Source organism: Phaethon aethereus (assembly GCF_964289735.1).
Source record: "Phaethon aethereus genome assembly, chromosome: 6".
In the NCBI taxonomy this organism is placed as follows: domain Eukaryota; kingdom Metazoa; phylum Chordata; class Aves; order Phaethontiformes; family Phaethontidae; genus Phaethon; species Phaethon aethereus.
Window position 1 is genome coordinate 39,338,554 of NC_138580.1, and position 26,033 is coordinate 39,364,586.

Sequence of the window (26,033 nt, forward strand, 5' to 3'; positions counted from 1 at the left end):
AGTTAAGGTTTTACTCAAGAGTCCTACACAAATGAGTAAGCAGGCAGAACGCAGCCCCTTGGTGTAGCATACAGGGAGTAGAAACACATCTGATCCTGATCATCAGGGCTACCAACGTGACTAGTAACATGCAGTTATGTGACGGGAATTTCTTTTGAACATATCAAGAAACTGTATCAAGTAGACTTGATATTGACACGATACTATCAAGTAGCATGGCAGGACAAACCCGCTCTCTCCGAGTACTGTGGCTGCCGTGAATTAGGACTTTACAGCGAGATGTAACTGAATCAAAAATGCAATTAGGAGGTTTTTGAAAGACTAACAAGCATGAACTCCACCAGCATATGGCATTTATTAGATGAAGAAATGGGTATGAGCTGCAAAGCAGGCTTCCAAGAGCACACAGTTATTCTTTGGGATCTTTGGAATTTCACAGCCACTTCGGGGCTGAGAGCATCAAAACAAAACCTGCCAGCCTGGATACACCCAAGGAGACTTTCAAAGGGAAATGCGATAGCATCAGCAGAGGAGCTCAGTTACACAAAAGGAGAGGTGTGGCTGAACCACAACTTTTCTGATTCACATCAAGGCTTTCCCGAAGCTCAGAACTGCGCTGTCGGAGATTGGTACAGACCCAGAGCCACCAGGAATACACAGTTATTTTCACAGCCTGCTTCACTTGGACAGCAATGACAAAGGAAAAAAGACGAGGGAAGAGAAGACAGGGCAGGCTCACCGGAGTGCGTCCTGAGGTGTCCTGTGAGGGCATCCCTCCGTCGGCAAGCATAGCTGCAGAAGGGACATTTGAACGGTTTCTCCCCAGAGTGCAACTTGATGTGCCTCAGCAGGTTCCCCTTCTGCGTAAAAGAAGCTCCACATTGGTTACAGTGGAAGGGGCGTTCACCTGGGATGGAAATGGGAGAGAGCTGTCAAGAAACATTGGAAGATGCATGGAGCCCATTACCGCGCTCTTTGTAGAGGTGCCATCTTACATAGGTATGGTCCCCACCACCATCACAGGGCACTTGCTAAAGCCAGGGGCCGTTTCTTTTGCACAAGAGGCAAAGCCTCCAATAGTGGTTTGGGGCTCTTCCGCAGCCTCAGCTTGAGGCGATTAACGCAGCCTGAGTTCCACAAAGTTGTCCATCTTGGAAGTTTTACCTTTCATAGAAGGTGAGCTCTGCTCAAAATTTAGATCCGTAACCATGGTTTTGTGGTATTTATGTCTATGGTTTTGCACTTATTTTTAGTATAGGTCCAATCCATACGAGTATTTAGAACTGATCATAACAATTGGACTTGGATGGACGTTAAGGTCTTTGCTTCAAACCAAATCTTTTGCTTATATTATACTTTAATTGAAATCCCTTTTTAAAGGCCGCTTTGCATTGCTAGAGCGGTATGGAGAGAATCAATGCAAGTGACGACCAGGCCCACAGGCTTTGGACAGTAGCAAACACTGAGAAAAATCTTACGGCATTAAACTGTGAAATAAGCAAATTTGTGCTCTAACTAAAACTAATTGAAAAGACTGGCTTGATGAGAATAAAAAAATTAACAGAAACTCTACATCTTACCCTCTCCCTTCACCCCAGCCATTCACACACACATGCAAAACTTATTTTGATGTTAATCCTTCATATTTGCCCTAAACAGTGGGGATTAGGTCCATAACAAACATACTTTTTAAAAAAAATGTATTATTTAGAGGAAAACCCCTGACAAACTCACATAGGTTTTGTGAAATATTATCAAAACCATACTCTATGTCAACATTTGTTGAGGACACTCAGCCTGTTCCAGCATTCTTGGGCAGGCAGTCAGCTCTAATCATCTACTTATCTCCCACGGGGTACAGTGCAAATCAATAGGGCACAAGCATATACTCATGCTGGCCACTTGCCTAAGCGCTTTACTGCAGCTGGGCACTAGATGCTGAAGTGTTTTCACCAACTAGGGCCCCAGTTCAACACAGTCTTGAACATCAGACTTCAGATGTAAGCAGCCTCATTCATTTTTTTCAGCATATCACCTATGACGAAGACTTGGTCAAATCCTGGTAGGACTTTCTGAGGTTGAACTCACTGGCCTGAAGCACAGTTCTCGTGAAAAACAAACATGTTCTGTCATCTGTCACATGTCTCCAAAGCCTTTTTCAATTGCTTTAAAATCATTACTCCCTTTCTGCACAGAATTAATGCTATGTTTTTCTCAAAGTAGTTCATGTGTCTAGTGTAAAGTCCAACATACGTCTGTTGATTCAAATGGAGAGGGAGGAAGAGATCTCCCACAGATGTCCACAAGCAATTCTTGCATCAGTGGTTGAAATCACTGCAGCATTACGGTCCTGCCAGGAGGGCAGCAGAAGGCAGGTGTGCCATATACATGCCATATCTCTGCAACTTCATTTCATGTGCACGAGCTGGAAATTACATCTGAAACCACTGCAGAAGCACTGAAGAAGATCCTAAGGTTCCTACAATCTTGCCAAGAACATTATGGAATAATGATTAAAAAAAAAAAAAAATCAGGCATCTTCTAACACGAGCTCATTGGAATTGATAAAGAGTTTGTGGTTTCCCTTTTAAACTCCCACACTATACTTAGAGGATCTGATTAGCCATTATCTTCTTTTACATCATTTCAAAAAGTCCATAACAGAGATATGTAAAGAGACAGCAGTAGAAAAATAATTTTTTTTTTCTTTTTTATTTTGCTTTCGCTGTCTGAGAAAATAGGCAAAACCCCTTCCTTTGACACGTTTCTCAGTATTCCGGAATAAGCTTCAGTTTCAGGATGACAACATTAAAGGTGGTAGCGAGTTTCTTATCAAGTCTAAGTCTTTTCCTTCACTCCTGGTCTATTTAGAACTATGCAGTTAGTGTGTTTTACCCACTTATCTTTGATATTTTGGAGGCCACATACAAGCAGGTATTATTCCTCGATAAAGTGGCAGCTGAAGAGATGCTGAAAGCCTTTGTTCAGGAATTCAAAATAGTCACAGCACTACAGTTCAGTGGCAAAGATGACATAAAAACACGGACCACAAAGTCACCAATAGTCTGCTCCTCTCTTGCAACAGACAGAATCTGCTACAATAGTACATTTTACCTTAAATAACCTTTGTATCTATTTAAAGCCAGCATGAATTAATTTCTCCTACTGGCTTAATTCCGGGTAAATAACTGCTTTGATCTGTTTGTTATACTTTTGTCCAATCATTTGATTCCCGCTCCTTAAGCTGCAGGCTTGTGGGATGACCGTTAATTTTAGTCACACCTTCATGATATTGATCAGCAGCTTTTACATTTAGCGCAGCTAATCTGAGAGACAATTATCCAATAGAAGGGTGCACAAAGAGAGTCAAGACTCAATAATAAGAAGATTTTGCTGGTTCTCCTAGAACTCTGCTGTCTGATGCCCACTCTGGATACTAGCAAACCAGCCTTCTCTATCACTTCAGTACCTCGAGAAGACAGTTTTCCAATTATTTCTCCTGCTGGTGTTTCCTAGTAGGTTTGTAAACAGCTCTCCAGTATTATTACTTCCTAATAACAAAATAACAACCTTGACATCCTTATCCACTTCCCTTACCCTTCTCTGAAAGTAAGTTTTTATTCATAGGCTGGAATTAATCACACTTCAAACTAAACATCCACTCACAAGAAGTCTTTAAATACATTTCTTCTCTACATGGCAGTCCCTAACTGTTTAAAGTATTTTCCTGTCATATGGGGTGATGGCACCACAGACATACCAGAAACTCTCAACCCATTACACAGGTGGCATACACGACTACAAGAGGTTAATGATAATTATAAGCATGGTGTGTTTTTCACCATTTATAGCCATGTATTTACTGTTTGACTCTATATACTTATGCCAATTTATTAAAATAAGAGGTCCTTACAAGAACATGTACTGAAAGGTGACTAAGCAAGCTTTTTGCTTTTCAGCACTGGAAAGTACATGACTACAATGTAACTGCAAGTTTTTTTTTTAGCCTACTTTAAGTATTAAACTATTTTAGAGCTAAAGCAGGGCAGAAAAACCTCAAAACTTAGTGATTTAAAAAAACAAAAAAAGAGACTTTCTGAGTGGGGAGAGGGGGAGGAACAGCTAACCAAACAAAAAAGATGTTTCTTTTCAACTCCAGACTTAAGATCTAAAGCCAGACAAAACCAAGAATGCCTAAAAAGCCTTGCTCTGCAGCACAGGGAATTTAATTAACGGAAGTTTCTTCAGGAATGGACAAGGCAAGGTAAGCCGGAGCTGCAAAGTATTACCTTTCCTAAAGGCTTATTAAGAGGGGCTTGTCCCAGGAAACAGCTCTGATAATTAAATAAATAAATGGATGCACAGGGGTTTACCATTTTATTGTTAAATCAAAGGTGTGATTAATTAAAAGGTACGATTTCAAATATTTGCCTCTAAATTACAGTAAAATACTGTTGACACTTCACAGTTCATTGTTTAACATGCATCTATTACAGCTATGTCTCCTCCAGGAAAAATAATAATGAAATATTACCACTCTAGCTACACTAGTATCTAAAGTACACAAGTTAACTTGCTGTTGTGTAAACAAATACTGAGATGAAAGGTGAAGTGGCCCAACAGAGTCAGGGTTATTAGCAAGACGCAGTCCTTTCATAAGTATCTTTAATATATGGCAGCTGGCTGGAGACTTCATAGCACAAGCTACAAACACTGTCTGGCTGATACAACCCGAAACCAGGCGAATGAACTGATTAACTTCCTACTAATAGCTTTCATATTTTACCACATATATGTCAAATGTTATTTCAAAAAGCAAACCAACTCCCTTTTCTGCTTAATTGGAAGCTTCCCTGTGCAATAATTCCTCTTTACCGCCTCAGCACGGAAGTGCTGCGCAGAAGTTTCAGTATGAGTTATCCTTCTTTGAATCTCATAGCGGTGCAAAATACATCAGTGATAATTTCTGTATCAAAACAGAAATTTGACTGAGGACAACGAGCCTGCAGACCTCGCAACCAAGGAGACTTAGGTTTTCGTAACCCTTGGCTGGTAACTTTTGTCCCTTTGAAATCAAATGGAAGGACTCGCAAAGTAACGCACTAGTTCTCATTAACAGCGAGGCCTGATTATTTCTACAGCAGTGCTCAAGTCCCTTCCCGTGAATGTTTTAATTACCTTTTTTTAAAAAACGCTGGTTTTAAAGTCTCTTCACAGTAACAAGGAAAGCTAAGGATAGCGTCCTTCTACACCAAAGAACCAGGTCTAGTGGAACTACATTTAATATCTGTCCTGGCTAAATGTGTATCTAAGATTCTCAGCCTTTTATATTTGGCACATACTTTTGTTATGCAAAATATAGCTTAGGTACGTCTCAAACGGGATTTTTTTTCTAACCTCTTAGTGCAAAATACTGTGCCCATGCTGCCATCAGAAAGTATTTGCTCATAGTAATAATATTTAACCCTTCCATAAGAGGCTTTTTGTTAATATTCAGCTAAAATGAAACATTTGTCCCGATTCATCAGATGCTGCAACTGCTCTGATTCTGCTCTGTCCCGGGAGCACTACTGAAATATCAGCTGTGCTGACAGGCAGTGAGCTGCAACCTGCTTTTACCCAAGCGAGATACAGAGCAGCAGACTTTGCTCCACTTCTACAGTCATTATTCTGGGGACTATATAGTAGTCTACATACCTACTTCCCGTTCTATCAGATTCACTTAACGGGCTGCACATCACTTCAAATCAGTGTTTTCCCTAGGTTTTTTTTGTTGGGAAAAACCTACTTCCAGATAGGGCAATTTATTATAAAACAGTAGTGACAAATTTCTAATGAAAAATTCCTGGAAAATCCTGGGTGATTTCCAAGCGTCCTCTGTACACAAATTTATGCCTATATTCTTAAGAGAGAAAAATCCTTTAAGTGAACTGGTAAAAATATCAGAAGGGTTTAGCTACTGAGTACTGTGAGTAAAACACATCCTTAGGCAGAGAGCGATTTTGAAAATCTAAGCTCCCCTTCCTTATGCTTGAGTAGAAAATGAGACTTTAGGTTCTTAAATCTAACTTGTCCAAAGTAGAAAATATCACTTTTGGAAATTTGGCCCTACAATTTTTGATTCAGTGCCAAACTGATTCATATTGCAAGAGGCATGCCGCCTACACTAGGTTAAAAATTACAAATTAAACTAAATAAAACTTTTCTACTCAAAAAATAAGACAGGCAGTCCAATGGAGTTAATCATAATGTGTTAATATGACCATTTGTTTAAATTTGTTCCTGGTTAGCTGCTTTAGGCATAAAAGTCTGTTATACTGAACAGCAAAATTGGGTGTTTCCTCATTTATTAATTGTGTCCCAAAAACTTGAACTCTCCATTAAAAAAAAATTAAATAGCATTCAGAGTTCCAGTGTTGCTTATGTTCAGCTATAACGCTATGGATGCTAAAGCGGAACTTGAAGATTTCCCACATGGGCATGTAATGTATCTCATTTCACTGACTTTATGGTACTAAAATGCACGTGGAGTGCAAGAAAAGATCCGAGACCCTCCTGCGGTTAGTACCCCAAAAAACCCCTAAAAATAACCTATCAGCAGCCCAAAGCGAGAGTGGGACAAGACTGCTATTCCCACTGCCTGCTGCGTCATGCCCTGTACCCGGGGACCCAGCTTTGCTCTGCCACCCATCCCGCTGCGTCCACATAGAGAAAGCGTTTAACCTCTGGGTGTTCTTAAAACAATGAGGGTGATCCCAACCCTCCCCAAGAAATGTAAGTGTTTCAAAATCCAGCAGTGGACTAGATAAAGGGCTGGACGCTACGGTGGAGGAAAATGACAATTCACAGCACATGGGAGAACAACGCGTGGACCTCGCAGATCACAGAGCCAGCAGCACGGCTGTACCAGCAAACGGTTTCTGCTTTACCAAAAATGAGAGGCAAGGAAATTTTAATTCAGGCCCACTAGCAGAAAGCCTAAAGAGGTGAGAAATCACTGGAGTTCCTTTTCAATACCTCAGACAAATTGGATTATTGACCTTATCTTCTTCCTCTCCCCTTCCCTCAACATCCCCAAGCACAAGCCCCTGGAGTATCCAGTGGCAATATTATGTGACCAGTCATCCCCTGCAGTAACAAAAAACTCTGATAAAGATGCTGCAACTCAGGGCATGTGCTGCGGAATATGAAATTTGGACAAAAAGAAGATAGTATGGGAGAAGAGGAAAATAAATCAAACGTGACACATGCTATTTTTCTGACATGAGGACATGGCGGAGGGGGGTTATGCCGCTCACTAAAGCGGGAAGTCCATCACGCTTAATTCCCACATTGAGCGTTTTATTTATTTTCTGTCAGCAGTGACAAATAAATAGAAAGGCCTTCTCCTGACACCCATGCAGACTACAAAAAAGCTTCACCTGAATTATCAGTGTTTCAGAGGAATGCTGTGTTCAGCAGTATCAGATGAGCAGGGCCATAGGCTCCATGACGGAGCTGCCATGGACCAAAGCATCGCTGGTACCACATGCACGAGGCAGCGCTTGTGCGGATCCAAAAGATGAAGGGGAACTCCCTGGCTTGGTCTGTCATGGGAAGGGGTGACTGCAGGCATCGGAGGAAACAGATGCTCCAGCACATAAGGATGAGAGATGAGACACTGGGCTCATCTACTCTGGCCTCACCTACAGCACAGATTACATTCCCTGTCCCTGTATCTGTTTGACTAAACTACCATAATGTGGCAAGGAAGACAACTGCTCCTCAAAAACAGATGAGTAATGGCTGGAGAAAACCGTGCCCCTTTACATGCACAACACAGCCAAAGCCATATGGCACAGCTTCTCGCAAAGCCTGGGTCCCGGAGTCTAAGGAAAGCCACACTCGCATCCCAGCATATGGGCAAATTACAGCCTCTACTATGGACCGCAGCATTTTGTGTGATTTACAGAGAATGCTGTCAGGTTTTTTGGGAAGGGACTTTTGTTTTTGCCAATGCAAACAACTGGCCAGACCATGCTTCGGTTGTGTACAGATAAAGAAGACAGTAAGGTGGGATTCAGCTCCAAAACATACTTAAGTTGGCGTTGAGAGGTAAGGACTTGCATGCCAGTTGCATTAGCTGATAAAGGATATCATCCGTTTCCACTCACTCGGGACAAGCTCCATTCCCTCCACCATTCTCCCTTGGGCTGCAAAACCAGACTACCCACAGGTCAGGGCTCATTCCAGAGCTGGGGCCAGCCCATAGCACTCGGCTGCCGAGGAAGTGGCAATATATTTTAAAATACTGCACTTTAAAAGACAGATACCAGTGTGTTAAAAATACTCCTTAAAATCAAGGATGTGGAAATCCAAGCAAACTTCTCCTTCTGTTGTGGATAGTGAAATAGTAGCATGTATTAAAAAAACAAACAAACAAAGCGGTGGGGGGAAAAAATGCCCCGTAAAATTTGTCAACTGGTTTACAATTGAGAGTAGAGCACTGAGCTGCACGTTAAAAGGAATGCCATTTCTATATGCTTGAAATCATCTGTATAGAGCAATACATCACAGCTACTCTGCCCAGATGGGAAAAGAGTCAGAGCTCTATGAGGAATCGGCAGTAGCCTGAAGGAAAAAGCTAGCAGTTATGCAATTCCTACCCACACACGTGCACACTGCCGTCTTCCCTGCACACAGATGAGAATTTGTTCTGCTCCCTTTGAGTTTGCATGTCTTCTTTAACATGAAAAAGGCAGCTTGTCTGTATTTAAAAGATGTGCTAGCTATTCAGTATCTCAAAAAATGCTAACCATTTAATTAAGTACCTAAATCTAAATTTAGCAGGTCTAATTTAGCTGTTCAAGTTCAAATATGTGGACTCCAATGCACCTACAATACATATGCTCAGATACGTGCGAGTGCCAATGAAAACTTTTAGTGAGGTTGAAAGCTAGGGACTCAGTCTGTTACGTTCTCCATTCTCTTTCTCTTCCCTAGTAATAGCACGTCAAATTGTTAATCAAGATTTTTGTTCTCCTGCTAATGTTTTTCCCCTGTCATAATTGCTGTCTAAAATCATAAACAATACTGCAATGCTTTGCATTATGCATTTATGTTAAGTTGTTACCAATACAACTTATATACAGAGCATTAACTATGTAATATATATTTATTATTCCTCTGTACAAAAATTATATCGATTTCTTTCCCATCAAGAGCACAATGCTTGACTGCAAACTACCAGGTTTACAAAGGGATTACACAAAGTCTTTCCCACTCTACCTTAAAATCCCGCTTTTCTTTTCATATCTTAGCAGATATCGCACGCTCAGTGTGAATCTCTCACCCCATTAAATAATAGCAGAGAAAGATAAAAAACAAAATCTTTCATTTTGTTTAAAAAATATAGAAAACAAACACCCACTGAGGCTCCAACACAGAAACCTGTGCTTAAACTTAGTAAGATTTAAGAGCGTATCTCAAGATAAGCATATATTGTAGCACTTCAGGTACCTTACGTGTGCTTAAATCTCATAAAAGTTAAGCACAAGCTTAAGTGCTTTTATGAATCAAAGGCTCTGCGAGGTAGACCTCTGCAAGGCTGAAAAGCGTTGTCTTCTGGCACTATCTATACTTTTATCCTGTCGGAGGTAACTGTCACTCCCACCTGAGGAGCAGCAGAGGTGAGTGTGTACCAGCCTCTTGGACACCCCAGTTTGCTGTATTAGCCAAAACTCCCCTGAAAGTCCCTGTTTTGAACTTGAGGCCCCATCTTTTAGGCCCCAAAGACCTGCTCAATCAGCATGTGGCAAAGGTTTTGTCTGCCTCTTGAATTCTTAAATCCATAAGCGTAGTTTTGGTCTCCAAACAGTAGCAGTATTAAGAGTAATAAAAATAAATGATAGGAGAGTGCAAGCATTGAAAGTTGCCACAAAAATGGTATCTGCATGGTTAGGGGGAGTCAAGTGTTAGCCCATGAGAGCAGTTCAGGTGAGGTTTGTCTGATGGAGCTGTCACGCAATGAGCAGCAAGCCCACCCCAGCAACGGGATCGCTAGGAAGGAGTGTCCCCTCTGGGGTTTGCTAATCCCAGGTTTGCCGGGCCACCGGCACCATGCCCATCTTGCGAAGGGGGTGTGAAATCCCCACGAAGCTGCTGGCGTTGTCCACCTGTGAGCACCTCCAAGGGAAGACTATCTGAGACTCATCGTAAAGGCTCAAAAGCCTTGCACATGCACACACACGAACACACACACCCACACACCCCCCCATGCCAGAGAATGGCTCTCACCATCTTGCCCCTGGTCAAGAACCGTAACAAAGGCGATTTCCAGACTTCTGTGCTGTTTTTAAGAACGAAAGGCTGGAAATCAACGTTAAGGAAGCACCATGCTCGCCAGAAACACAGCATCACCAGCATTTGGGGAGCAGGGGGAGAACCAAACCAACAAAGCCCATCTTTCCCCTCCCCAGCCTCCTGTTACCCCATGAATGAAAAGGGAAGAGAGAAGAGTTGTCAGGTAATATCAACATCAGACGCCACAGGCAGTCATCAGATTTTCTTTCAGCTGCTTACCAGTGTGGCTCCTTTTATGTACCATTAGCACATTGGGCCCAATGCAAACCATGCCACAGACGTCACATTTCAGTTTACCATTCGGAAGCCGGATTCCTCCCTCGCTCGAGAGCTCCTGGATCTTTCTGTTATCCGCCATCTCGTTACTCTCAGTGAGGGGCTCTTCCAGGCTGCTTCCTTCATCATGAGCCCTGATCTCATCTTCCTGACTCAGGGGCTTCCTGTCACATTCCTCATCACTTTGCATTTCTAGCTTTACTGAATTTGCTGAAATAAAAAAATAAATTAAAAAATATTAAAAAAAGTGTATTTTCTAAGTTTCCAACAGCTAATATCATGATAAATTTCTACTATTATCAATATTAAAGCACAGCCTTGAAGCTCAAACCAACATGAGAGCCTCATGGTGGTGATGGCACCACAAGTTACAACTGCGTCTTTCTTCAAGGCCTTGTTTGCTTGAGTTTTTTAAATTCCTGATTTCTGTCCCTGTTTTACAGCTTAGAAGCTAAGGCACGGTGTGATCCAGAGACCTACCAAAAGTCACAGATGTGCAGCGGGCTTAAGAACTGACCTCCTACTTCAGCCAGCTTGAAACACGGGAGTCCCCTTCCTTTCAAGGAGCCCAAGTCACAAGAGCGAAGGCCACAGCCAGAGCTGCTTCCCCAGGTCTCTCCTGCCTAGAGCACCAAGACAAAGGGTTTCCAACGACAGAACACTGCACCGTCACAGCTCACAGAAACAAGCACCCTTCTCAGGCAGGATTGTTCAAAATGCAGGGACCTAGTAAAGCCGGGCTTGTGGGCTGTGGCGGTAATCTCCAAATCACCCTGCCTGCACGGACAGGTTTCCTGACGGAGGGGAGGCCAATGTCTGGATGAGCCTCCCGTGCCTTTTTGCTACCATCTTCTGATTCATGTAAATGGGACAGTGCCAAGGCAAACAGGTCTGAAGCAAGACCTACGCTGCGGCTGATTTATATATGTGAAATAAGTGCAGTTGAAGATCTTTCATATCTGCTTGGTTAGACCAACGGGCTCACCGCCGATTTCTGTGATCCTCGGGTCACAGGACAAACCTCCTCTAACTAGTAAGAGCTTGTGAGATCAGCAAACCTTTAAAGAAAATTAATGCATCAGGCTTTTTCATGTAGAGGTGTTGGTGCAGGGGTGTTTTAATCACCAGACACCACTATTTCAGTGCCTCAACAGTCGCTCAAAACTGCCAAAAGGCCTGTCCCAGGGTCACACTCTCCATCCACACTCTCAGCCAGAAGGCAAGCCCACGTGCCTGCTTCCCTAAGCCTTGATCCTGCTGAGGGGTTTAAAAAGGAGGTGATTCAGCCTTCATATCTAAGCAGTCTTTGACCTCTGTACTAAGGCCATTAGCACAAGTACTGGTGACAGCAGTGGACCCAGAGTGCAACCGCGTGCCCCGGGCCTGGCCAGTGTCTCCGAACCCCGACTAGGTGTGCTCCAGAGCAGCTGCCCAAGGGGACTCTGTCTGGGAACCCAACGAGAGAGATAAAAGTAAATGTGTCTGATCGCTGTAAGGCATCACATTTTCAAACAACCGGCCTGGAAATGTCGGAAGAACAAACCCTACTACTTCGATTTCCTCCTTTATCCTCCTTCCTTGGATTTACGGTTAAAGAAAACACAAGGTTCAGAGACTGATGTTGATGTTGCAACTCTAAATCACTGCTGTTACTCCTAGGCAAAGCATAATGAACAGGGCAAAGGCACCAGAGACCAAACAACGGGAAGATGTTGCTTTTTAATCATAAAATTCTTGAAACACATCTTCCACTAGTCAACAAGGCACTAATGGGAGCTAAGGAATGAAAGTACTATTACGGCAAAGTCCATCCAGAGCAAGGACACAGCCAGATCACAGCAGACTAATATCAGCACAGGCACCGTCATCGAAATGGTCTGTAGCTAAGAAATATTTAAGCGCTTCATTTATAAAAGGGAATTGATATTTTTGTTGCCACAGAGATGCATTTATTGTTTAAATAAAGAAATAATGGCACAGACAGAGAGCTCAACCACAACCCAGCCGGTGCCCGGGCGCAGCGCACGGCTGTGCTGGCCTGGGCGCAGGCTAGTTGTCCCCACCAGACGGCTCTCTGCCCCACAGTGCTCACCATGGCACCGACAGCACGCACAGGCAAACACAGGGATGAAAGCAACTTCTGGTACCCAAACCTGGCCACGAGAGAGACACCCTAAACCTTACGTAATTGCAAATCACCTCCCCCCCCCCAAGAACAAGATACATTTTTCTTAATAGCTTCTTCTGCGAGGCCACTGCTACCTCAACAAGGGGAGGAAGAAAGGCAGAAACAGGTCAACAGGAAGCTGTTTGCATGGGGAGCATGAGAGGGCCTGCCCTACCACAGCAGCAAGAGAAGCGATGGGAAACTGTTCTACGCTTGCGCAGAGCTCAAGGTACGGTGGGTGGCACAGCCATCACCAGCCTCGCGACCGGGAGGACGTACCCTCGGTGGAGGGGCCGAGCAGAAGGGAGGAAGAGCGGGAGCTCTGCCAGCTCTGCGGGCTGGCAGGGAGAAAGCCGAGGTCCTAGTCCCACCTTCTTGTGGAAAGCACGCATTGGTGATTTACGGACAGCCCACTTTTCAGAGCTAAGGAATGGCAGTTCCCTCCAATAATAGCAGCCTTTTGGGGTATTCAGCAAGGCTGAGAAGGAAGCCCAAATAAACAGTTTGCTCTCTGCAGGAGCAGGATTTAATACACTTGGCCACACAAGTCGCTAGGGTAAAGCCAGAAATAGTGCCCTGTGCTCCTCACCCAGAACCCCGCATTTCTGCCACAAACCTGCACGCTCTCCACACACAGTAATGCACAAAATAACCAAAAAACCCTCATATCAATTGTCTATGTTTATACGTAGTTACTAGAGATAGAAAGCCTTGTATCTTACGTATATACATTTTTGTTTCTATTTCTCTGGCATGGAATAATAAACACTTGACTGCAATAAGTGCCGAGTACCACGAGTTCCCATTCAAGTCTGTGGAACCTCTGCCTGCTCAACACGTATGAAAGCAAGAGCTTACAAACTGGAAGATCACTTACTTTATCTTGCCCTAACATTTCTTTCTGCTGAATGATGCCTTTCATCCAACAGGATAAACAGCACAACAAAACAGAGTGAGCTGTTTGCTGAAATGCAACCTTCCAAAACACACAGCGCTCCAAAACTCTCACTAACGGAGCTCACAAAGCCCAAGTAACTCATATTGCACCTTTCACAATATCCCAGCTATCCTGCAGAGTTGTGCACGCTGTTTACTCTTCTTACTTCCCTCACACACACACAGAGCACCGTCGTTGCCGTTTTCAGAAACCCTCCGCTCGCTCTTGTTGCTGCAGGAAGGTTTCCTTCAGCTGGGACTAGTCACGGGTCTCCAAGGAGGGCAGCACTGGTGCAGCAGGGATCTCCTCAGCTTGTTTGCTACTCAGGTCATCTCTGCTGCCTTTACATCATACTGGTGTATATATTAGGCTTGTGTGGTAACCTGTGTACAAACAGGCACTTAAATTGCATATAGCTTGTTTTCTGTATTCTCAGCCAGCCTTTGAAACTACAACCATTTTGTGGCAGTGTCTTTGTTTTCACGTACAGCCGCAAACTCAGAGAGCGTAATGAACTCTGCTGCAAAGAAAAAAGAAATATTCAAGGGATGTTTATGGCTATCTTGCATCATATACAAGTCTCCACATCAATTTCACCCTGGGTTCCCATGCCTTTCTTGTTCACACACTTGCTAAAAGTGGCAGGCTTTCTCATTCCTTGGTAAAGCAAAATACAAATAAGTAAATGGAAAAAAAAATTAAGTTTTTGGCACTTTTCCTAAAAATCATAGCAAAAGAGATAGCAGGGATAAACTGTCATCCAGCTCGCTGTAAAAGCATGAACGTGAAGTCAAACCATTTCCCTCCAGTTAATACAAGTTCCTTCCACTTTTTCCCAGTCCAGCACAGCACCTCGGGGGGGGGGGGGGGGGGGGGAAGAGAGAGAGAGAGAGAGAGAGAGAGAGAGAGAGAGAGAGAGAGAAAGAGAGAAGCAGCCACAAAAACTTCTACCTATGAACACGAAGCTAATGGCACATATTCACCAGACCACACAGCAATGTTCCCCCCCCCCCCTTTTTTTTTTTAAGGGCACCAACCAGCTAATCCTGAATCATACTTTATCCTGAGTGGCCACATTGAATACAATTATTGTTAATGTCTCGTAAGTGCTAATTAAACTGCAATTCCCTGTTAAACAGCATTTTGGCAAGTTTTCAGTACCAAAAATATTTCTTTCACCCACAAATTAGTGTAGCTACAAACCAGAAGTTGGAAGATCCACCTAAGAAAAATATTCCTATTATTTCATCCTCTGTCATGGAAATTTGTTTCCCTCAAAAGTGAGATCTAGGGGAAAAAAAACCCTCCTGTCTTGCTGAGACATTTGATTCCCAGGTGGGGTGTAAATTAAAGCACTAGTCATCCTTTCCTTAAGCAAGCAAGCTAGAGTATGATTCCCACTACAGAACAAAATTCCTTCCGTCCAACACACCAGGGAGCAAGCAGGAGGACTGTGCCCCTCTGTCTCCTCCACTGTCTGCTGTCCTAGGTCATTGCTTATTTTATCTGCAGCCTTGGAAAACCAGGCTGGCCACTGTCACCAAGGGTTTGTGGTCTCCAGCTAGAGGTTAGCCTTTCCTGGCAGTGGCCACGCACCACCAGCCTCTTCCTGCTGCCCCCGGAGCGGCAGAAAAACCAAGCCTGACCCCTCAGTCCTCCCGCGCCTCGTCTCCCACACCTCTTCTCTCGCCAGCAGGAAACAAAGCTCTGGCCCAGCTTCAGATACTCATCCTTGAAGAGGTAAAATTCAAATCTGCCACCCCCGAAGAGCCTTGGGGTGGCTCTGTGGGCGAGCGCAGGGAAGGACATTTGCAGCTAATGCGGACACAATGTGTTCTCTAGCCAAACTCGTCTGATAGAGGGGGGCTGGTGGTGCATCAGCTCTCCCAGGATCTACTGCAGATTCCCTGTCCAGAACACAATATAGTGCAATATTCAAAGCCTGGATAACGTGTCTGCCTTTACCCCAGAACGCAAAGAAATTAAGAAACTGTTACTCCCCTCTGGAAAATGAGGCCGAGCTCTAACTACCGCAGCACAGTGACAGGCAGCTACAGCACAACCTGCTGCATATCGTCTTGTCAATGGTTACTGACACTGTATTTTAATAATGAACTTCTCCTAGGCAGTGGATTAATGACATTGCTAATTGGCAGCTAAAGACAAATTGAAAATGACCCAGCTTCTCGCATGTTTTGAACCTGGGTACCTAGTTCTTACACATCACTAGACTCAGACGTGGAGTATTTCCATACTATTAAAAGCACTCGGTAATGGTGAGTGGAATACATTTAGTTTTAAGAGCTTGGGGTGGCAAACCAACAAGCGTTTTGCAAAATCAAAATTAAGGGCAGGGGGGAGGCAGGAAGGAGAACTCTTCTGTCTTGACAGATTTTGAAAACTCAAGGTAAGGAATGCCAAAAGCTGGAAACAATGAGCCCTGACTCTTGTTCAGTCTAAGAGCACTCTGGTGGCAAAAAGGGTCCTCAAAGAGGGTGTTTACACCACTCCAGAAGTGTAGTGAGACTTTAATGCATGTTTAAACATACTTTCCTCCTGGAACACTATAAAGGGGTCTTAATGAAAAGAAAACTTCATCGTTGAGTTTCTTGTTGCTGGTAGAATTTGGCTCTTAATTAATGAGGCTTTTCAAGTCCATTTTGGTTTAATTGCGAGCTATTAAATGTGTAAACAAGGGAGTACCGACAAATCTTCCCTTCTTAAAAATGCAGGCATACAAAGGGTGTGAATGACAGCCGAGCAGTGGCAGAACCATGTGAGGACTCTGGTCTGTTGTCTCCTCATAGCCACAAAGCGCTTGGCTAGCAGGTGGCCATTAAAAAGCAAAATTAACTGGAAATTATATTTAGTTCCTGAGAAATGAGCAGGTCTCCCCTTCTCCTCGTGCTGCGCTGCTGCGAAGCGGGTATCGCTCCAAAGCTGCATAGGTGCGATGCCGAGGAATAAGGAGAGTCAGGTCTGCTCAAGGCACTGGCAGCGCATCTGCTGCTTTGGGGTGATAACCATGATCTCCAGGAGAAAGGAAGATGTCTCTTAAATGACACCTGCGGGCAACGCTGCCCTGACAACACTGTAATGGAAAATGTTTCAGTTTGGGGTTAGAAAGGTGTACTTCAAGGGAGCCAGTTCTGCTTTCACAGTAGATTGAGGCTTTCTGAAGGCTTAAAGAGAAGTGAAGCTGCACATAGATGGAACAAATGAGGGTGAACGTCACCTGCAAAGAGTGGGAAATCACCCAACTCCTTTCTCGAGTCAAGCGACAAAAGCCCAAGCAGCGCCTCTTACGTTACACATGGACATCCCCGATGCTGGGTGTCAAATTTGTTTATCACAAGCTGCCAAAGATTTGGCCACTGAGCCAGTGTGAATCTTAGATGGTGACACCACATTGTCACGGTGACCTCAGCAGGGTTATGTCCATTCCTGACAGTTAAATCAAATCAAATATTTCATAACCAATAAAAAGACGACTATGGAAATGAAAGATTTAGAAGCTTTGTGCTGAGTCCTTTTCTGCATGCTACAAACGGGATTCTTCAAGCCCACATGGAGGTGGTTAATACGCCAGAAATTCAGTGAGAAATGATCAGCTTATTTAGGCATCCATAGAAATTTTTAGTTTTCACATTGAAGAATCTCAGTTTAAGCCTGCTACCTCTGAAATCAATTTAAACTCTCACTAAACGCAACAGAATACTTATGTCATAACTTCTGGAGGTGGTGAGTGCAGCAAGTGTAGACTAACAGGTCTGTTACACCCAAGTGTAGTTTAAATTAGGACGTGGTTACATAGCTAAGCCAAGTTTCAGTCAGGTTTTAGCTGACATAAACCATGGTTGCCATGCTCTCGTTCCCTACCTCTTCCATACTTTATATTGGCACCAGTGTTCATGGAACTGGGTGGTAAACCAATCTGGTTGGAAACTAACCTTCCTGAGAAAAATCAACCATCTTCAGCTGGATCAGGCCCCTGCCCAGGCATCCAGTGCCATCACAAGAACCAGCTTTGGCTGACATGGAGCAGCACGCCGGATGTGACTGCATGCTTTCAGTAGCAATAGTTTTAAAATACCAGGTGGCTTCTCCCAGCCCAGCTGTCCGCAGCCAGACACAAGGAATGAGGACTGCAGCAGTGAAACCTGTGGAACAACTTTCATGCTTAAATGGCTATACAAGCTTATACAAATCTTAAACTGAAAAGACCGCAGTTACGGTTGCAAGGGCTACGATTTAAGCATGCAGCATCTCAGCAAGTGCAGCATTAAGATCTGAAATTTCTTTTCTATCACAGGACCAAATTCTGATGGTTTCAACAATTTTTGAGTCGCATTCAGTGAAAACCCTGCTGAAGTCCAAAGGCTGAGATGCTGAGTAAGGAGTATCTTGGTATAAGTAGGGACAGTGGTATCCAGACTGGAGTTTGCCCCAGGTGCCCAGCCTTCAGGCATGACTCTTTGCTCACCACAAGTCACCCATGCTACATATCTCCATCTGGCCAGAGTAAGAACTCCTAATTGAACATATATGACTGCTCAGTGTCGCAAGATTCCTCTCCAGAAGGACCTCAGGCCAAATTTCACCCACAAATGCATCTATGCAACTTGTACTTACACAAGCGAGAGTCATGTATTCATATCCTAGGGTAGGAAAACCACTCCTGACGACCCATCCTCCTCCCTCCTTTGTTGCCTATGCTTACAAAGTAATAATGGTGCAACAAGTGTTGTGCTTAACATTATGCAAGGTTTCTGCGGATTCCCTACAGGTGCAAGGAAGAGCTTCCTCACCTCCACACCCCCCCATCCATCTGCAGTGTCAGAACCTGGCCCCTGCAAAAGACGACTGGAGTGCAGCAGTACTCAGCTCTCAGCTGCTGTCCCCTCTACTGATGCTCATGCTAAGCCAGTTATTTTAGGCTTGGACTCATGGATTTTTCCCTAAGGTCAAGTTAGGTATCCCTGTTGGATACCTGTTTATTCGTTCTGTTCCTTTTTGGGCTGTTTTGATGGGGTGAGAGGGAGTAGTGTTCTTCTTTTTAATCTCCTTTTTCTGTTGCATGAAACATGGACAAACGTCATCTAGCAAACTTTCTGCCTTTATGCAACACCTGGTCAGCCCTTATGCTCCCCTGCCGCATACCATAACCACTAAGACTTTCTGCCTTTGTCTTAATTGCTTTATGCTTGTTACAGACGGGCAGGTGATGTTGGGGGGGCTGTGGTGCACAGCAGGCCTTCTCCAGGGCCCCTTTTCATTGTAAACTTTTATTTCAGTTACCGTGAACTGCAGGAGGCGGGATTCAGTGATGTGGGTGGTCCTTCACAGCCTTTCCTTTGCTGATCTAAAGCAAGTCTCTTACTGTCTGCAACATGTACATTAAATACAGTCAGTCGCCTCTCCTACCACAGCTTTTTTTCACTTCAGCAGAGTTATTTCTCATGCACGCTGGAAAGCAGAGAGAGGAGGAAAACCAAAATCAGGCTCAGTCCTGTAGTGAGACACTCTGCCTCTCAAAACATTAAACCATGAACACCTTTTTATGTTTAAGACTGGTTCAAATTCTAATAAGGGGGCAGAAGAAACATACGCTCATTGAGCAACGGTACAACATTCACCTCTAAGTGGATTTTCTAAGAGGTTGCTGAAAGCTCTATATGGTACCCAAAACTAGAAGTTTGCAATGGAAAATGCTGACAAACTACAGCTATATATGGATCATCTTTTGTAAACAAAAATAAAGTGATTTATAACATCCATTTAAAGCGACTAAAACCCCATTGCTCACTCATTGTCATCTCTGCTTCTTAAAAAGTGCATGACTTCCTAAAATGCTTTCCAACCTACGCAAAGAGTAGTAATTATAACAGTAATGATTATTTCATTTATTAGGGATCTGCACTATATTTGAAAACACACTCAACAAAGTTGTTGGAAGCCAATGGAATGACTTCCCTGGGTCTGGACCAGGTACTTTGCTTCATTTTATGGCATTTTTACTATTAGAGACTTTAGTTTAAATAAGTGAAAGGCTTTCATTACAAAGTTACACCTTTGGATCATTCACAGCATTCAGGAAAAGATGTATTTATTTTTAATTATATAAACTCTAAATCATCTTAATGCAACATGACCTAGCCATGTCCTCCTCCTCCTCCAGAAGAGGCACCTCCCCTGACTCATCAACCCATGGAAAATTTATAGGATAAGCACCTGCCACAAAAATATTTTCTGTCTTTGTCACTACATTGTAAAAAGGAGATTAACAACAAAACCCGTTTTGTTTATTTGTTTGAGTCAAAGCCTTGTCTGCACCCTTGGAGGCAGGCAGCTGATGCAAAGCAATGAGCAGATCTCCAGGTACAGGACCATCTGCAGCCCTGGATCACTGCAAACATCTGAGTGTAGAGACTTCTCACCATGCGCTTCACAGTCATTGCTGTGTTGGACTCCACCGTGATTAAAAGAAAAAAGGGAAAGCAGTTTTGCCTAACCACAGTATGACTGCATAAAGTTGAAGGAAAACTCTTAAAAGCCAGTGTCTTTGTAAATGCCGAGTTCTGTCAGCTGGGCTGCTTTGAGACACGTATTTTTACCTGAGACAGCTGAAAAAGTGTATTTCCCTTACTTTTTTTTTTTTTTTCCCTTTACTGATTTCGGATGGCCAGTGGGGACCAGGATTTGGGGATCTGGGATCTAGAGAAAGACACACACACACTTCAGAGACCCCAGCAGTATTGAATTCAGCACATTAAGGCAGGACTTAAAATTCACCTACATCTAGAGATGCACATGAAAGGGCTACTCTGAGAACGAGACACTGACGGTATGTTATTAAGGATGGCAGAATCCGGTTTAGTACCTTAACTTTTCCAAATTTAAAGGACAGAACGGTTTATAATAATTTTCTACTTTCAGAAGTCACTTCAAGAAACTAAATCTGTTTAAACCCAAAATGTAATATACTAAAAATGGGGGGAGGGTATCTCTGTTGTCTCCTTCCCACAACTTAAAACACACCAGCTATTAAAGCAGCAAGATATTTAAATGACTATTCATTCTGATTTTTTTTTTAAAGCAATGCTAGGCTTTCACCTGTATCATTATTATGTAGGCAGTGACAGATGGCAAGGGAAAAATATAAAATAACTCTTAGAGTATTAACTTTTTTTCAGTACCGTATGTGTCAGATTCTTTAGCATAAATAAATGGCATTACACAGTCTCATTAAATCTATACATCTGTGTAGTAACTTGCAATTTATGGATATTTTCTGACACAATGTTCAAACCAACAGGTTTAGCTCACATATTTCTTTTCTCACGATGCCATCTCCAAGTCACCAGAAAAGCAAACAAAAGCAAAACCCTACAGTAAATATTCCTGAAGAATTCTAGGAGATTTGCTATTCATCATCTACACATATTTAAGGGAATGAGAAGGAAAGAGGGTGGTGGGATCACGGCAAAAAGGGGCTGGAGGGAGTTGGCAAGTAAAACAGATAAGGTACCTAAAATTTACATAGCTAACAAGTAAGGAATGTTTCCTCAAGTTAGACTAAACCAGTAAGAACGGGGATGGCCACACACATTTTCTCATATCAACCACTTAAACACCAAAAGCACCCACCACATTTTCACCACAGCACCCAAAAGCACTGAGCAGATATCCCCATTGACTGCTGAACCAAGAAAGGACTAGGGATTGCAGGACTGAACCCCAACCTGAAACATTTCAGACCGCTGAGGAGGTCATATGATGCACCATCACCGAACAAGCTGAAAGATGCCACAAGCGGCTTTGAGCACCACTTGGTATCGTTCCAGAAGAGTCAAGGAGATGGAGACATAACCGATTCATAGACTGAAGGATCTGGTACCTCCTCAGGAGATACATGCAGCCCTCTCCCAAACACGTCCCATAAATTCAGCTACTCTGTGGAAACCGCACGTTCGGCCACCACGTACAGCCGTGCACACAGCCTCTCTGACGGACGGCAGAACTATTTCATTTGTTTGTCTTCAGTTAGCTGTGGAGCAGTGTGTGCCCTTTGTTTTATTAAGGGGCTGAGGCTGAGCAGCATCAAGGAAGGTCCTTGTTTGCCTTGTTCTAGCTTCTGCAGCAGGGGTTACACAGGGAGGGTGGGGACACTGCTCCTCCTGGGGCACAGGGCCCCAAGGAAGGCAGGATGGGAGGAGAGGGCTGGCTTGTACACTTGCACATACAAACCCACTCCTGGGTGCACTCCCAGGCCCGCCGTCATTCATCCTTGAGCAGGAGCAGGGCAGCTGCAGGGACCTTGGAGCTGCTACAGTCTGTCCCAGTTAAAGAGTCTCTTTTCAGGCAAGAAGTTGTCTTTGGGAGCCCTCCCTTTAACACAACAGCCCGCTGGTCCAGGCTGGTGGAATGGGATGCAGCACCACTCACTGTTACTAAACATTTATTAAAGACATCAACAAAAGATAAAAATCCGTAAACACAGCTGCAGGAATGGCCAAAGAACAAGCATCTGCCACGGAGGAGTACAGCAGCCCTGCAACTTCATTCCCTATTGCTGTGTTTTAAAAAGCACCTCCTTTTTCAAACTCCCATGATAATACCTTTGGAGATGTTCTCCAAAAGATCTCCAATGGATCTGGAGAGCTGTTAATACCTCTAAAGGACCACAGAGTATCAAGAAACACTCCTGAGTGAACATCAAGTCCCATCTTACAGACAAACCCAAACCTCGCGTATGCGACACATTCCCATTGGAAAGCTTAAATTTGACATTAACAGCAACTTCTGCACATCAACCTTTTGTCTCCTTGGGTAAAGGATCTGTTGGGAGCTATTTACGTACTGGCTCTTTTCCTCTAGGAGGAGCTGGTATCTCCGCCTAAAATTAAGATTGCTTGACACTTCCTACGATGAGGCCCTGTTTTTTACTTGCTTATCACTTTGCCAAAAACAATTTAGGATGAAATTTGTAGGCAATACTTTATTTTTTTGTGTGTGTGAAACTGCAAATCAGAACAGCTCAATTGGCTCCGACAAAGAGATCGGAGAAAACACTACTACTGGTTCTTAGCATTCAAGTAAGGTGATCCATGATCGGCCAAACTAACGAAGCCTGCTCTTCTATGGATTTGTACCCATGGTCTCTTTCAAGCCCTCTTTCCTTGCAGTAATCCCAACTGGGGGACCTGCTGCCAAACAGAATAAATAACATCTGAGTTCCACTTGCCTTTCCCCTCACTAACGAAAGCCAGCAATCCCAAGAGATCCTCTGACCATGCCCCAGATTTCATCTTATAGGTGTACTTCTTTTGTAGTGTCAGTTCAAGAAAAGTGAGACCCAAAGACACAAAACATCACCAACATGCCTTACTTTGTTTTTGAGGATGGATCATGTGCATTTAAAAATCATTACTCACTGCAATGAAAAGGAAGGGGAGGGGAAGGAAAGAATTTGGCATCTTAAGAGCCTTACTAAAGCTCTTTAAAGTGCGTAATTCCATCACCGTACTGTACATAGCACACAATCTCTAAGGGGTAATTATCCATGGATTGGAAGCCAGTGTGAATATACACACAGTTAGTCAATATGATGTTGTGCTTGCTGCTTCTCTTTTTTCTTCCCCCCCCCCCCCCTTAAATCAATTTTAATTGTTGTGGATCTATTTCTGCTAATAAAAGAGAGTGAACCGATTCTGGTCGGATAGATTTCTGGATACGGAAAATGAGTGAGCAAAACATGTAAGAGTACTTACTGTATTACCAGAAATATTTATAAATGGCTCTTCCCTCCCTTGGCTGGCAAAATATCAAAGCACTGAGGAAGCAGCACAGAGGGCTTCTGAAGGGACGGAGAAAGCAAAAGTCCACTTCGTCATCAACCTGGGAAAGCAATGCCACAGAGCACCAGCAGACTGGAACTGCTCTAACAGCAACAACTCCCCTCTTCTCAACAGGCTAACGCTATTCTGAGTGCAAAATGTATTAGAAAGGATCACAAATGAGCATCTACAGGGAATATATACTGTGTCTACTGGGTTCTGACAACATATGAACCGGAGACCCAAGGTTTTTTGTAATTCAGATGTGATTCCGAGGACTGTCACTCATTCCAGCTGAGGACAATCATATTCTGTGAAGGCTTGATGCTGACTTACACTAAGACCAACCTAAACTCTTTGGGCTTGACAGCAATGCAACCTTCTCTATAAAACACAGCACTATCACAATGCATTAGGTGTATTTAGATCAGCAAAATAAAAAGGTGGAGACAAGCACGTTTTCAAGAGGCACATGGAAAATCATCCATACCCTTGTGTAAGAACTTGTCTGAGAAAGAAAGCACTCTGCACCACGAGTTCCTGCAAACAGGGTTTCTGCAGAGGTATACACACACAGAGCTATACCGGGATGCAGATTCCTGGTGCAGATATGTGCTTTTGCATAACTCATACCTGCACACAGACTAAGGAGGCTTTCTAGAATTGGATTAACCAAATATACACTCTGAACTTTGTCTAACATCATGATTTGTTTCCACACATCCCACTCATGTCAAAGGCATACAGGCCAACTGCGGTCTGCAGATTTCCCTGGGGGGAGACGAGCACCCGGTTGGGCTGCTGTGCTCCCTGCACTTGCAGTGACGGCCAGGCTGCGGGAGCATCCTGAGCCTGCTGTTCATTCCCATCGGTGGAGACCCACAATAAGGTGCACCAACGGCCAAGTTAGCTTGTGCATGTGAAAACGCCTAGGGGTCCTGATTCAGTGCAATACTTAAGCAATCGCTGATCTTTAACGTTAAAGTCAACAGGACTTCAGTACATACATAGGTAATTACATGAATTCATCATTGGGCTGAGCAAGCATGTTCCAGCTCACAAAAGCAATGAAAGGACAACGTGCAGGAAGAACTAAAAGCCTTCAGGAAAGGATTAGTAGTGTCACAAGTTAAACATCTCCTCCCTGATGACATACAGGATCGGGTCAACTGTGCAGACAAGCGAGAACGCTGTGGCGTGAAGTTAGAAATGGTAACAGCCCTGCCTGTAGTACCATTTCAGATAACAAATGCAGAATACTAATGTACAATAAGCAGTAGTTTTAATAGCTCTCCTGTAAAGGAGAGGTAGAGATTTTTCAGTGTTTAACTGCGTATCATTTCTATTCCAGATCTCCTGCTTGGCTGTTTTAACTTACCTAGCAGATTTAAGTGCAAGAAATAACAATAAACTCTCTGTAATCAACCTCTGCAACTCTTGCTTTATGGTTCTAAAAAACATAACCTAGGAGGGCTATGACCTAATAGCGATACGCTGTCATTAACAGCCTACTGGATTACAACAAATAATGTAGAAGGACCTGAGTTACAACTCCACCCCACTATTTTAAAAATAGATAACAGGGGTTTGGTGATAATATGAACACATTGCAGTTATATAGTACTAAGTAACCTACCACTAGTTATGACCAGTCTTGGTCTTCTACAAAAATAAAATTTAAAAAAGAATTATTGTAAAAATTGTCTTAATCCACACTAAATATACAAGTTCCTCAGATGATTATGTCTTCTCCTAAGTACAGGAAATATCAAGGATTTACAGTAGGTCACTTGAGTACCCTTGCTCACAGCAAGCAGAAAGTAGTTCAGCACCTGCTGAAATAATTGCCAAGCAAGGAAGAGATAAAGATATAAAACAAATTTATTGGCTGTCTAGCGGACTTTACATTCAATTTTCTCTTGTCACATTCTCATCAAGTGTATGTACCTGCACAATTCTAGTTGCAAAGGTTACGTATCAGAACTGTGTCAGCTTCAACTACCCTGGTGCCAAATTTGATCTGGGGGCTTCAGGAAGGCAGTATGCATACTCCCAGGTAGGACATATAATTTTATATATCCATGCGATGCTTCATTTATCTGCTTTCATGTGCATAGTGGATCCATTGATTTCCTTTAATGCTCCCGAACATTCATAACCACCATTATTCATGCATATATGCTCAACAGTCTTTGCAGAAAGTGACTTGTTCATATAAGCAATGCCTCGTTACTACTCTGTTGTCAAGTTTCTGGCCTGGGGCTTTGGGATCATCAGCTTCCTTAAAGATACCACCAACAGGGGATTCTCACTCTAGGGTAAGAATAAAACATCTACCATGAGGCAGAGCCTGAGATGCTTGGAGATTTATTTTAGGCAGCTACACCCCGCACACATGGAGGTGGAATATTCCAGGCTCCAACTTTCAGTTCTGGTGGGAGACATAAGGAAAAAGGAGTTTTTCCAGTGACTACCG

The 26,033-nt window shown here is 43.4% G+C and overlaps 1 protein-coding gene across 5 annotated transcripts in view; it reads right to left on the reverse strand.

Annotated features, from left to right (window-relative positions):
• Positions 1-26,033, reverse strand: part of IKZF2 (IKAROS family zinc finger 2) — a gene marked incomplete at both ends in the record, with an annotated part of 106,413 nt that overhangs the window by 37,029 nt on the left and 43,351 nt on the right. For 2 of the 5 annotated variants that reach the window (XM_082001435.1, XM_082001432.1), the window contains 2 exons: positions 740-907; positions 10,561-10,827. In XM_082001435.1, the coding sequence (XP_081857561.1) occupies positions 740-907; positions 10,561-10,827 (435 nt within the window). Of the gene's footprint in view, positions 1-658; positions 908-10,560; positions 10,828-26,033 lie in introns of all 5 variants that reach the window. The other 3 variants (XM_082001433.1, XM_082001431.1, XM_082001434.1) reach the window with 2 other exon arrangements.